Source organism: Myotis davidii, unplaced genomic scaffold (genome assembly GCF_000327345.1).
Source record: "Myotis davidii unplaced genomic scaffold, ASM32734v1 scaffold296, whole genome shotgun sequence".
In the NCBI taxonomy this organism is placed as follows: domain Eukaryota; kingdom Metazoa; phylum Chordata; class Mammalia; order Chiroptera; family Vespertilionidae; genus Myotis; species Myotis davidii.
In genome coordinates, this window is record NW_006288889.1 from 2,704,036 (window position 1) to 2,715,804 (window position 11,769).

General features: G+C 46.0%; 1 protein-coding gene across 1 annotated transcript in view; it reads left to right on the top strand.

Annotated features, from left to right (window-relative positions):
* Positions 1 to 11,769, top strand: part of SLC9A4 (solute carrier family 9, subfamily A (NHE4, cation proton antiporter 4), member 4) — a 78,213-nt gene that overhangs the window by 37,710 nt on the left and 28,734 nt on the right. The window contains 3 exon segments of the mRNA XM_006761124.2: positions 1,424 to 1,494; positions 2,717 to 2,878; positions 9,000 to 9,096. Of these exon segments, the coding sequence (XP_006761187.2) occupies positions 1,424 to 1,494; positions 2,717 to 2,878; positions 9,000 to 9,096 (330 nt within the window).

Below are 11,769 nucleotides of genomic sequence, written 5' to 3' on the forward strand. Positions count from 1 at the left end.
TTTCTGTCCATTCTTTTCTGGCCTGATGTGTTTCTGTTGAGAAATCATTTGATAATCTAATGGGAGATCCCTTGAATGTAACTTTCCGTCTCTCTCTTGCAGCCTGTAAGATTCTCTCTTTGTCCTGAACATTTGCCATGGTAATTATGATGTGTCTTGTTGTGGGTCTTTTCGGGTTCACCTTGTTTGGGACTCTGTGCTTGTGTGATATTTTTCTTCCCCACCTCTGGTAAGTTTTCAGATATTATTTCTTCAAATAGGTTTTCTAACCCTGTTCCTCTTTCTGTTGTTCTGGCACCCCTATTATTTGCATGTTGTTTTGTTTCATGTTGTCCCATAACTCCCTTAGGCTCTCCTCCTGTCTTTTAATTTTTTTCTCCAATTGCTGTTCAGTTTGGGTGTGTTTTGTTTCCCTGTCTTCTAATTTGCTAATTCGGTCCTCCGCTTCTCCTAGTCTATTGTTGAAACTTTCAGTGGTGTGGTGTTTTTTTTTTTTTTTTGCTGCTATATCGCTCTTCATTTCTTCTTGGTTCTTACATAATTTTTTTATTTTTTTCATCTGTTTCATCTTGATTCTTGCAGGTGTGGCAAGGGTTTTTGTTTCAATAGTGTGGGGCAGTTGCTTCTACCTGGAGGCTAATTGTTGTTTTTAGTCTCTTAAGTGGCCTCAGGGCAAGGTGTTTTCCAATAGGGTGTGTCAACTGTCTTCCCCCCAGGCAAGGCAGATGTCTATGTGGCTGTGTGAGGGAATGACTGAGCCGAGGAGACTTGGGGTGTCTGCCTTCTGAGCTCTGTCCCCAGAGTCCCCAGTGCTGGCTTCTGCTCTCACAGTCCCAGTCCACTTCACCTTCTGTCTGCCAGAGCACAAGGTAGGTGGCTCCACAGGGAATGTTTGTGCCTTGGCCCATTAAGAGGGTGCCTGAACTTTCAGCTGCCACTCCCTTGCAGACAACATCCCACTGCTTTTCACAGCTTGATGTTATGTGGATACCTTCCTCAGTTTGGTGCTCTCTGCTGGGGAGCCCAGATCCAGATTAGATCCCAGAATTCTCAGTGGCACCTCCCCCCCTGCCCCCCACCGGCTGAGATATCTCTCTGGGACTTCAGTTCCCCTCTGTGGGTCATGTCTCTGCCCCTCCTATCAGTCTCTATGCTGGCTGCACCTTCGGTCCTTGGGTATCAGGGTTCTCTCATCTATATGCATTATTAACAAACTTTTTTCTGCAGAGTCTTTCAATCATGAAATGGAGTTAAATCACTATGAAAAGAATGACATGTTTCAGTGGCATGAACAGAGTGAGAGAAGAGGCTGAGCTCCAAGAAATTATGGCCTCCTTTGTGCCCGGGGTGCACCAGCATGCCCTGTGTCTCTTTTAGCGTTAACCTTTCACCACCAATCATTTTCTTGCATTTGGTTTGGCAGCTGATGGATCACTTGAAGGCGGGAATTGAAGATGTGTGTGGGCAATGGAGCCACTACCAAGTGCGAGACAAGTAAGGAGACAGGGTTTCACTCTCTAGAAAGGATGTTGATGGCATAGGAACCTCCAAGGGTTACACTGAAGCTGTGAACAAAGCTAGAAGGAATCTAGAGGAAGGGACCAGAAGACAAAGGGCCTGGGAGCCCGGCTGTAAAAGAAGCAGGAGAAATAGAATGACTCTCAGACGTCCAGGTCGGGAGTGTAGGGAGATAACAATGTCAGGGAGCAATGTTTAGGATTAAATAATAGATCTGTGTAAGATGTCTCAAATGCATTTCGGCACCCATTTTGGAAGTTAGTCTCAGGTTTAAGAGGAAAATTGGGGCTAGAGGTAAAGGTTGTGAGTCTTCAGAGTGTTTGGTAACCAAAGCCATGGGCATGGGCGAGGTCACTGCTGAGGACGAAGTGGGGAAGCCATCTCCAAGTGGCAGGAAAGCAAGAGAAGGGCGGGGGGACCCCGTGGAAGGGATGCTGGTGTCCAGGAGGAGGCGGAGGGCATGGAGGAAAGGCCCCGGGGGCGCGTCCGGAAAGCCCCATGGCAGCTGGCACAGGGAATGGCAGCAGGTGGAGCAGGCCAATCAGTGCCTTCTGAGTATAAAGTGATGGGAAGTGTGGAGCATTCCTACTCCGAACAAATGCTGGCTCCGCACATCAACACACACATGCAGATCGGTCTGATGAGCCTGCCAGGGGTTCACTATGACAGCCGGCCGCCAGGAGCGACAGAGCAGGTTCTCCTCCTGCGAGGTGTGTGGGTTCTCCCCTCCCCGTCAGCCGGCAGGATTGAAAGTGACCTTCAGCATAATGGGCAAAACCACTGCAGCCACAGGCCACAGAAACTGACCAGGTCTGGGTGGGAGAAGCCGGTATTACTGTCAGTACAGCTGCCACAGTTACGAGCTATTAGAGTGAAACACTGGTTCAAAAGCCTCAACCCCTCATTCCTTCTCTTACAATTGGAGCTGAGCTAGGCTGGCCTCCCTGCTCCCGCTTACGCACCCTTTTTGTCTGGGCTTGTCCCTTCCTTTTGTTTTGTTGATTCTTCCTTTATTTTAAAAAAAATGCATTAATTCTATGATTATAATTTTTTAAATGTGTTCAGCAGCTATAACTTCCAGGCACTGTCCTGGTGTTTCTCAGACTGAAGTTAAGTAGTAGTTTGTTTTAAGAAAAATACATCGTTACACAACATGCACAGAAAGCACACATTTCCAAAGGTTGGCTTTCATTTTCAGGTTTAAGAAGTTTGATCACAAATATTTACGGAAAATCCTAATCAGAAAGAACCTGCCGAGGTCCAGCATCGTTTCCTTGTACAAGAAGCTGGAAATGAAGCAAGTCCTTGAGATGGCGGAGACCGGGGCCCTGAGTGCCACAGCCTTCTCCAGGCCCCACCAGTAAGTACCAGTTGCGCTCTGGTCTAGATTAGTTTTTCATGTGTAAAATGTTTTTCAATTACAGTTTACTTTAAATATTATGGGTCTGAGTTTCAGGTGCACAGCATAGTGGTTAGACAATCATATACTTTACAAAGTGGCCCCCGATATTTCCAGTGCCCCCGACACCATGCATAGATACTATCATATTGTTGACTGCATTCCCTGTGTTGTACTTCACAGCTCTGTGACTATGCTGCTACTACCAATTTGTACTTTTTAATCCTTCACCTTTTTCACCCACCCCCGCCCCCTCCCCTCCGGCAACACTGATGGAGACTTTCAGTGTCAGGGCTCCCAGGGGCATGCCTCGTTGCTTTGCTTATGGGTAATCCCGGGCAGGGAAAGGTACACGTATGAGGGAGGATTGTGAAAAACAGACCATCTTGCCATTTTGTGGCTTGGCCATGATCAATCTGTTTCACCTAATTCCTGGAACTACCTTCAAGCAAAAGTTGCCTTCCTTGGAAGGGAGAAGCAAGTGAATTTTTAGAATTCTAGCATACTTTACAAAGCTTTCTCTTTCTAATTAGAAGTCTCTACCGTCTGACCCCTATTCACTTGATTCTGCTAATCCTGCCATTGCATTCCTCCCACAGTCATTTTCCTTCCTCTCTTGTATGAAGTCAGCATTCTGAGGCACTAACTTGGATTTGGGGATGAGTGGAGCTAGCAAGAGGCGTGATGGTTGGGGACTATTTTAAAAGAAAGCTGTGTTTACCATTGTGTATAAGGCAAAAATAAATTTAAAAAATCCGTGTGAGATTGTGAGATTTGCCTGGAGTCTGTGTGAGACTAGCTTGGTGTAGGATTGGGAGGGGCAGGCTTCCTGTGGACCGGGCTGTAGGGAGTTGGTGGAGAGGCATTGTGTGTGGAGGGGCAAGACCCACATAAGCCCAGCATTATAAGAAGATTGCCTTGGAAGCGTGGTGCTTCTATTGGAGCATCAGGAAACCAATTATCCTAGGAGCTGGCTCAATATATTTTTTATATACTTTTAGTGATATCAGAGAGGAAGGGAGGGGGGGAAAGAGATAGACACATCAGTGATGAGAGAGAATCATTGAGTGGCTGCCTCCTGCATGCCCCACCCTGGGGATCGAGCCCACAACCTGGGCATGTGCCCTGACTGGGAATTGAACTACAATCTCCTGGTTCATAGGTCGACGCTCAACCACTGAGCCACGCCAGCTGGATTCCATATTTTTTAAAGCTGTTTTAACTCTCTAACGTTTAACAAGAACCCCTTCAATATCACAAGAATTAATTCACCACCACCCCCAGATGCCCTGTTTTCTTCTACGAAATGCCTTCTGGTTTGAGCAAATTAATCAGAACATCTATTTCGGGTGAGGAACCCCAGCCCCTCCACCTGATCTACTCAGTTGGTAAGGACATTTGATCATGATCTTCACTAATGTCCTCACATTGAGATAAGACCTAAGAATAGATGTTAATCAGATTATCACCAACGTCTGAGTGTTATTTCTCACCCCTAGTGAGTGGGCAGCACCTCGCCTCGCTTCCATGGCCTTGCGTGAGCTCTGGGTGAGCAGGAGAAGTTGCCTGCCCATTTGTCAGCCGACTGTTTTGAGGTTGCTCAGTTTGTGTCAGTGCTGCCCATCACATGGCTTCGAGGAAACTAGAGAAGCTCACTGAGGCAGGGCTAGCAAGTGTGTGCACTGGCGGCGTGCTGAGCCTGGTGAGAGCCTGAAGCAGAAAGAACACTGAGCAATAGCGATCCTGTCCTTATTTAAGAGGTTGATACTTCATTCATCAGGGATTCTTTGCATAGACCTTTATTTCCTAACGAACTGCATTCAAATCCCATTAGTTTGATTGCTGACCTGCGGTGTGGAGGCAGGTGTAGGGAGGGGCACCCTCTTACCAGAGGCCAGTGTCCCCCGGGCCGGGCCTCACTTTGGGCCCAATCCTGTTCCTCAGGCACCTGTTATGTAAAAGCAGACGCAGGCCTGCCCTCATGGAGCTGGGTCATGACATTAACACAGAAGGTGATATTAATAAAGTCAAAGGTCACACACCGATCATCCTAAAGCCTGGAGCTATGCGAGTACAGAGGTACAACCCCCCGGGGCTCTGACCTGCTCCCTGGAGGATGAGCGCTAACCCAGTGCACAGCGGGAGGCTGGACTGGCTCCGGCAGGTTAGGCCTGGGGACTTCCTCCTGTGGTTGGCTTACCAGTTAGGTGAGCACTTGGTCTAGGAATGCTTATCTCAGTGACAATCAGCCTACCTTGAGCTAAAACTTAACCTGAATCTCCATATTATATGGCTCTGGCAGAAACAGTTGCCCCTACTTCTGGCCTGAAGGAATTCTAAGCCAGCTATTTGGGGGGGGAGGGGGGGAGCTTCTTGAGGTTATGATTTTTTCTGGACAGGTTTAAAACCTTGACTCAAGATTGGTAAGAAAACCTTCTAGGTGAGAGACAAGTGCTTCCATCTATTGCCCGAACAGTGGAGAGGCTTTTTAAACTTATATGTAATTCAAGTTTAGTAATGAAGTTATATTTATTTGATCTCATCAGAAATATGTCAGACATCAAGCAAAAAGGAATTCCGCTCCAAAAATCAAAGCAGCTAATTTCTTAATAAACAAACCTTCTCACAATAATAGGAAAAAGAAATGTGTGTTCAGCTCACTTTTTATTATTCTGCATAAAATGAAAACAGCAAAATGCACGTGTATTTTTTTTAGAAGTTAAGCAATTGTTCCACAAGAGGCTTAGATTTGCAACCTGTGGCTTCAGGGGCACCTCCCACCGAAGCTGTCCACAGCATGCTGCACTGCTGTTGGTTCCAGGGCTTTCTCTGGTTTTACATGAACCTCAAAACAATCCTATGGAATAGGTAGAGTATATCCTTGAATTATTATTTTAATGTGAGGCATCTCATTTTACCAGCGAGTAGTAAGCTCTTAGAAATACCAGAGGATAGAGGTTCAAATTGATTAAAACTGTGGAAGCTTTAAAAATTATTTGGTTAATATTTTAGAGCTATTGAAATATTTATAAATTTATAGGCATAGCAAACTACAACTCTACAACTTAAAAGTATTAGATTTTAAAATTTCCAAATAATTTTAATGTTATTTATAAAAAGTATAAAATTATTGTAATTTAAATGTTTTTTATTTGATCACATGTTGACAGGCATAAGTTTAGCTTTGTGCATTCTTATGCCAAAGACTCTGGAATGAAGACCCAATGCCATTTTCATTCTATAGTGGAGCCTTGTGGGGGAGTCAGGCCTGCTCCACCACTCTTCACTCCTTCTAAATGCTGGCTGTCTTGGGGACCTTCCTAAAGGTCACCCCAATAGTGTAACGGGAGAAACAGACATGGGGCAGCCACACTCACACGCTGTTGGGCACATTGTTCACTCAGTGAGCATGGCCTTTAGCATCTTAACATATTTCCCAGGGATTTTGTGCATAAAGCTATTAAGGGGATGGATTCTTCTAAATGAACCAGGGTATAATATTTCATTTGGGGGGAATTAATATTATGGCATGAATATAACATCTACCAGATTTTATATCTATATTACTTGGAATTGAAGCCTCTTTTTACATTATTCTAGCATTTTAAAAAGTTAAGAGAAATGTCAACCTTTTGTTTGAATACATTTAGGTTCATACTTTCCCATTCAATTTTTGTTTGTTAATCCTCACCCAAGGATATTTTTTATTTTTAGAGAGAGTGGAAGGGAAGAGGAGAGAGTGGGAGAGAGAGAGAGAGCCGATGCTCTATCCACCAAGCAAAACCAGTCAGGGCCCATTTGATTTTAATAGCCATGGAATTTCCATAGAACCTTTGTTTAAGGTGACAGAGAATTCTTTTATGGATAATGAGTGAAGGTTCAAATGACAAAGATCTTTCAGTTTACAGCTTTTCTTTTTTTTGACCAAGAAATTGTTAACATTTCATTTTTCTAAGGGTTGTGTCTCTCCTGTGCTTGTGATGTCAGTATTCCAGGGGCGATTCTGCTCATCGAGTGGCATGTGGAAAACTCCCGGTGTCACCGGCCCGAGTTAGCAGCTCGTCGGCACCGCTTTGTGGCTGCAGCTTAGTGCGGTGAATGAGAGGAGTGAGAGAGGATGCCTTGGAGCCTGTACCACACACCCAGTGGCAGCCTGAACTCACTTTTAATTACGCTTGGCCCCTCCTAACGTGGTCAGTTATAAACCAAGGAGTGTGCCAAGTTAGATCCACTCTATCTCTTTGGTTGTTTTATGATGCATACACAGAAAATGGAACCGTTTGATTAGCTGTTTTTTCTGCTTAGCAATAGATTACTTCCACCATAACACAGGAATGTGTTCAGATTGTTGGAATGTGTGGGTGTATCTAAATCAGAATAAATTTTATTTGAAGGACATTTAAACAGTTAAGTTGAAACGTGTTTATGATAGTGTTCAGTTTACCAAGGGTGGTAACTGCATATCAATAGTGTTGACAGTTGTAGTGCTAAGCTGTGGAAACTCTGGTTCAGCAATACTGTAGAAAGAGCAATAGTTAGTGTGCAGACAGCATTGCTCAGCACACCCTGGCATACTGTGATGGCCAGTAGTCACATCTTTAACACTCTTACCAATTGAAAATTACTTCCAGGACGTCCTTGCTATTTATGGCTATACTAGAGGCCCGGTGCATGAATGGGGTCCCTCGGCCTGGCCTGAGCCCTCTCACAGTTCAGGACCCCTTGTCAGACTGCCAGTTTCGGCCCAGTCCCTGCAGGCCAGGCCAAGGGACCCCACCGGTGCAAGAATTCGTGCACCAGGTCTCTAGTATGCACATAAGACCTTTGGATAATCTTTTCCTGCCCTCCCCCTACCCTCTTCTGTCTGAGATTTATCAGTCTGTTTCATGTTTCCATGCCTGTGCTTGAGCATCTGCCCCTTGGTGGTCAGTATTTGTCATAGCTGCCAGTCAAACGATCACTTAGGCTTTTATATATAGATAGATAGCTACCAATGCTTGGGAACATTGTTTGAAAGTGGCCTGTTTGGAAACTAGTAACTACTCACCTCTGTGATCAATTACCCTAAGACTTGCTTTGCAAGCAGCTGTTAGCACATTCAGAAGAGCTGCAGCCAGAGAGGGGAAAAAGAAGTCAAAACTCTGTAAGGGTTTATACCAAGTGTTAAGGTAATAGTATTAAAACAGGAGGAAATAGTATTAGCAGAGAGGTTTAATTCCTTTAGTGCTCTCTTTTTAGTTCTTATGTTCTGCAGTGAACATACATTACTTGTGTAATAGTAATAGAAATTACCTCCCCTAAATTCAAATGACTGAAATCAGATACATTTCTCAATGTGATGTCATGACTTGGAAACCCTCAGAGGACAATTGTGCATTGAGGCTGACCTGAGCATGACTTGGTTTTTGAGCCCTCAGGGCGGTGGCCGGGGGGACTCAGGATGAAGGAAACTGTGGGCATCTGGTCTGTGCGGAGGCAGTGAGCAGTCAACTGTTTCAAGAATCTCACAGAGTCCCAGTGTCTCAGGACTGGGATGGCTTTTTCATGATGAAAACGTCCCAATTCTCCTTGTAAAATATGATACTAGTTTCTTACAATGTCCTTTAACTGAAGATAAAATTCCCAAAGGAACAATCCCAAGGTAGAGGTATTCATAAAGGCACGCATAACATGGTAAAGCTCTTAGCTCAGTGCGCTGCCCACGAGTGTGGCTCACACCCACAACAAGCACAGGTCAGGTCAAGAACAGCCTTGACTGGGGAGTCTTATTGCTGTTGAATCGAATAGTAAAATATTCGGTTTGCATTTTATAGTATTTTTAAAATTTTTATTTTCCAATCATTGACTTTGTATTTTACAAACATATTTGATCATAGCAGATATGAAGGGAGTAAAATGAGTTATATTTTCAACATAAAAGCTCAAAGGCATAGAAAGAAACTATTTTCAAAGTGTGAGTCAAGACATGCGATGCCCTCTCACGGCTGCTGAGAAGCTTCTGGAACTCCCACGAGTCCATGATACTTTCAGTCTCCCTCGCCAAGATGGGAAAATAATGCCTGCCTTTCTCCAATGGTCCCAGGGCCCAGCAGACACAGGGAACCAAGAGGCTTTCCCCTGAAGACGTGGCGTCCATGAGGGACCTTCTGATGCACAACATGTACCAAGTGCGGCAGAGGGTGAGTATGGCCGCCTGGCTGGCTGCTGCTGGCATCCCGGGGCCGTCTTTCCAGTCACCCCTGCCTCACCCTCCTCTCTAAGCAGCCTTTCTGCTGGACACCTGCTCCCTGCTTGGTGTGGAGAACAGAGCGCTAATTGTTGTGCTTCTGCTGCAGAGTTGGAACCTGTAGTAGGAAAAGAAATGAAAATCCAGTGGCTGGCCGCAGGGTTCAGGCCCCTCCCTCCGAGGGCAAATGTGGGGCCAGCAGCCGCCACAGACAGGACAGCCCCGGCTGAGGTGGCTGCCTCCAGCTGAGCGATTGCAGTGGAGCTCAGGAAGCTGAGAGGGTTTGGGGAGAATGCTGAAAGCCTTCACAATAAAAAGGAGCTGTCTTGGGCCTGTTACTTCTCAGCTTTGGGGAAAGGTGTAGCGTCCACCCCACACTTGGGAAGGCCAGTGGCTGGGCTCTTCTGAGACTTGGTCCAATGAGAGGCACACCTGCGTCCTCTCACAGGCGTTTAAGTTTGAGGATTTGATTGAACTTCCCAAGCCTGAGTATGAGTATAAGCGAGTTGTTTATGCGGGCCTTGGCTTTGGGGACTATGTCATCAATCAGTCTTGATGGGACCGAAAAAATGATCTAGTAGAAAACAGGGAGTTGTTGACCTGACTGTGGAAGGTCACAGAACCACACCTGAGCCCGGGCCCTCCGACTACTGCCCGCGCTCCTCCCAGGTGGGCTCTGTGTTCACAGGGCACGGTGCAGAGGGCTTCTAGCTTCCTGCGGGGAGGGCAGTGGTTGCGGGGCTGTGTCACGCGGTCTCTGCACCTGCTGAAGGAACACAGCTGAGCAGCCACCTAGCTCACTCAGGGCACATGCTCCCACTCCTTCCAGGTGAAACTGTTTCGTGGAGTATCACATTCTGCCTTCGCCAAATAGTTAAGCACTTCCTGGTTTGAAGAATGTGGGCTATATGAGAGCCAGAGCCCAAAGCCTGCCTCGTACTCAGCCTTTCCCCAGGGTGAAGAGGTTGGATTTAGGGAAGGCTCCAGAAATGGAGACAGAGGCCTGGGTCTCCAGCCGGTCCACACGGAGGCTTGCTGCCAAGCTCCCTTTGCTTCTGTGTGCAGTTACCAGGGAGCCACTGCCTTTGTTTATCAGGGTGTCTGTCCAGTGTCCTCTAGGCATCTCCCGCTAGGCTGCGCCAGCCTTGTTGTCCCCACATAAGCAGATGGGTGTGGAAAGTCACACGGGGAGACCACAAATAATAAACAGCAGGAGTTCCAAGCCTCCAAGGGGGCTTTTGCCTCCACTTTTGCTCCTTTGAGAGAGTGGAACTTCCTCTCTTTCTAGGTCATGTGACTCCTCACCTCCTCCATGGTCCTCTTGCTCTCCTGGAGGAAATAGAGCTCTAAAGGTGCCACCAGAACAGCCATTTGACTGCTTTGTTCCGAGTGGGCAATCTAGTTTTGAGGATTGTCACAAAAGGTGATATCTGTAGCCCTCCGGCCTGGGTGACAGGTCACCAGGCCCCACACAGGCTCACAGTCCCCTTCTTGGAAGAGGCCACCTTGAGAGTCAGGAGTCACATCTGGGCAGGGCCAGATGAGCACAGGGCTGGACTCTGGAGGATCCTAGGATGCAGTGGCTCTGAAACAGCAGGCCCTGCAAGCTCTGTTCTCCCTAGGAGCGCTGGGCTACTCCCGTTTGAAGCTATACGCTCAGCACATCTAGGACAAGGTCTTCACTGGGAGGGAGTTGAAGAACTCACCCCTGGACATTCTCAGGGGAACAACCGCAGCAGAAGTGCTGTGAACACAGTGGGGATGGACACTGAGAAACACTCCACATTACACAGGAAAGCATCAGCCTTCGCCCAGACCCAAGAATAAGTCACAGACTAATGGGCAGTCCCTGGGCTGGCCTAAATGATGAGGTCACACTCGGAATTTCAATACGCTTTATTTCCCTTTCTATTAAATGTATTGGGGTGACACTGGTTAATATGATCATATAGGTTTTAGGTGTGGGTTTCTATGTTACAAGATATGTATGTGTTCATCACCCAAAGTCAAATGTCCCACCACCATATTTATTATTTATTATTTATTTATTTATTTATTTATTTTTATTGTTTAAAGTATTACATATGTCTCCTTTTTCCCCATTGATCCCTCTCACCGCCCCCCCCGACACCCGAGGGGAAGCCCCAACCGCCCCAGTGTCTGTGTCCATTGGTTATGCTAATATGCATGCATCAAGTCTTTTGGTTGATCCCTAACAACCCCCATCCCATGCCCCTTGTCTCTGGAACTATTTTTGTTCATCAGTTATGTTGATCATTATATCCCACATATGAGTGAGATCATGTGATAGTTATCTTTCTCTGACTGGCTTATTTCGTTTAGCATAATGTTGTCCAGTTCCATCCATGCTGTTGCAAATGGTAAAAGTTCCTTCTATTTTATAGTGGCATAGCAGTCCATTGTGTAGATGTACCACAGTTTTTTAATCCACTCATCTGCTGATGGGCACTTAGGTTGTTTCCAAATCTATTGTAAATTGTGCTGCTATGGACATAAGGGTGCATATATCCATTTTTTTAAAATTTATTTCTTTATTGATTTCAGAGAGGAAGGGAAAGGGAGAGAACGATCGAAACATCAACAATGAGAGAGAATCATTGACCCA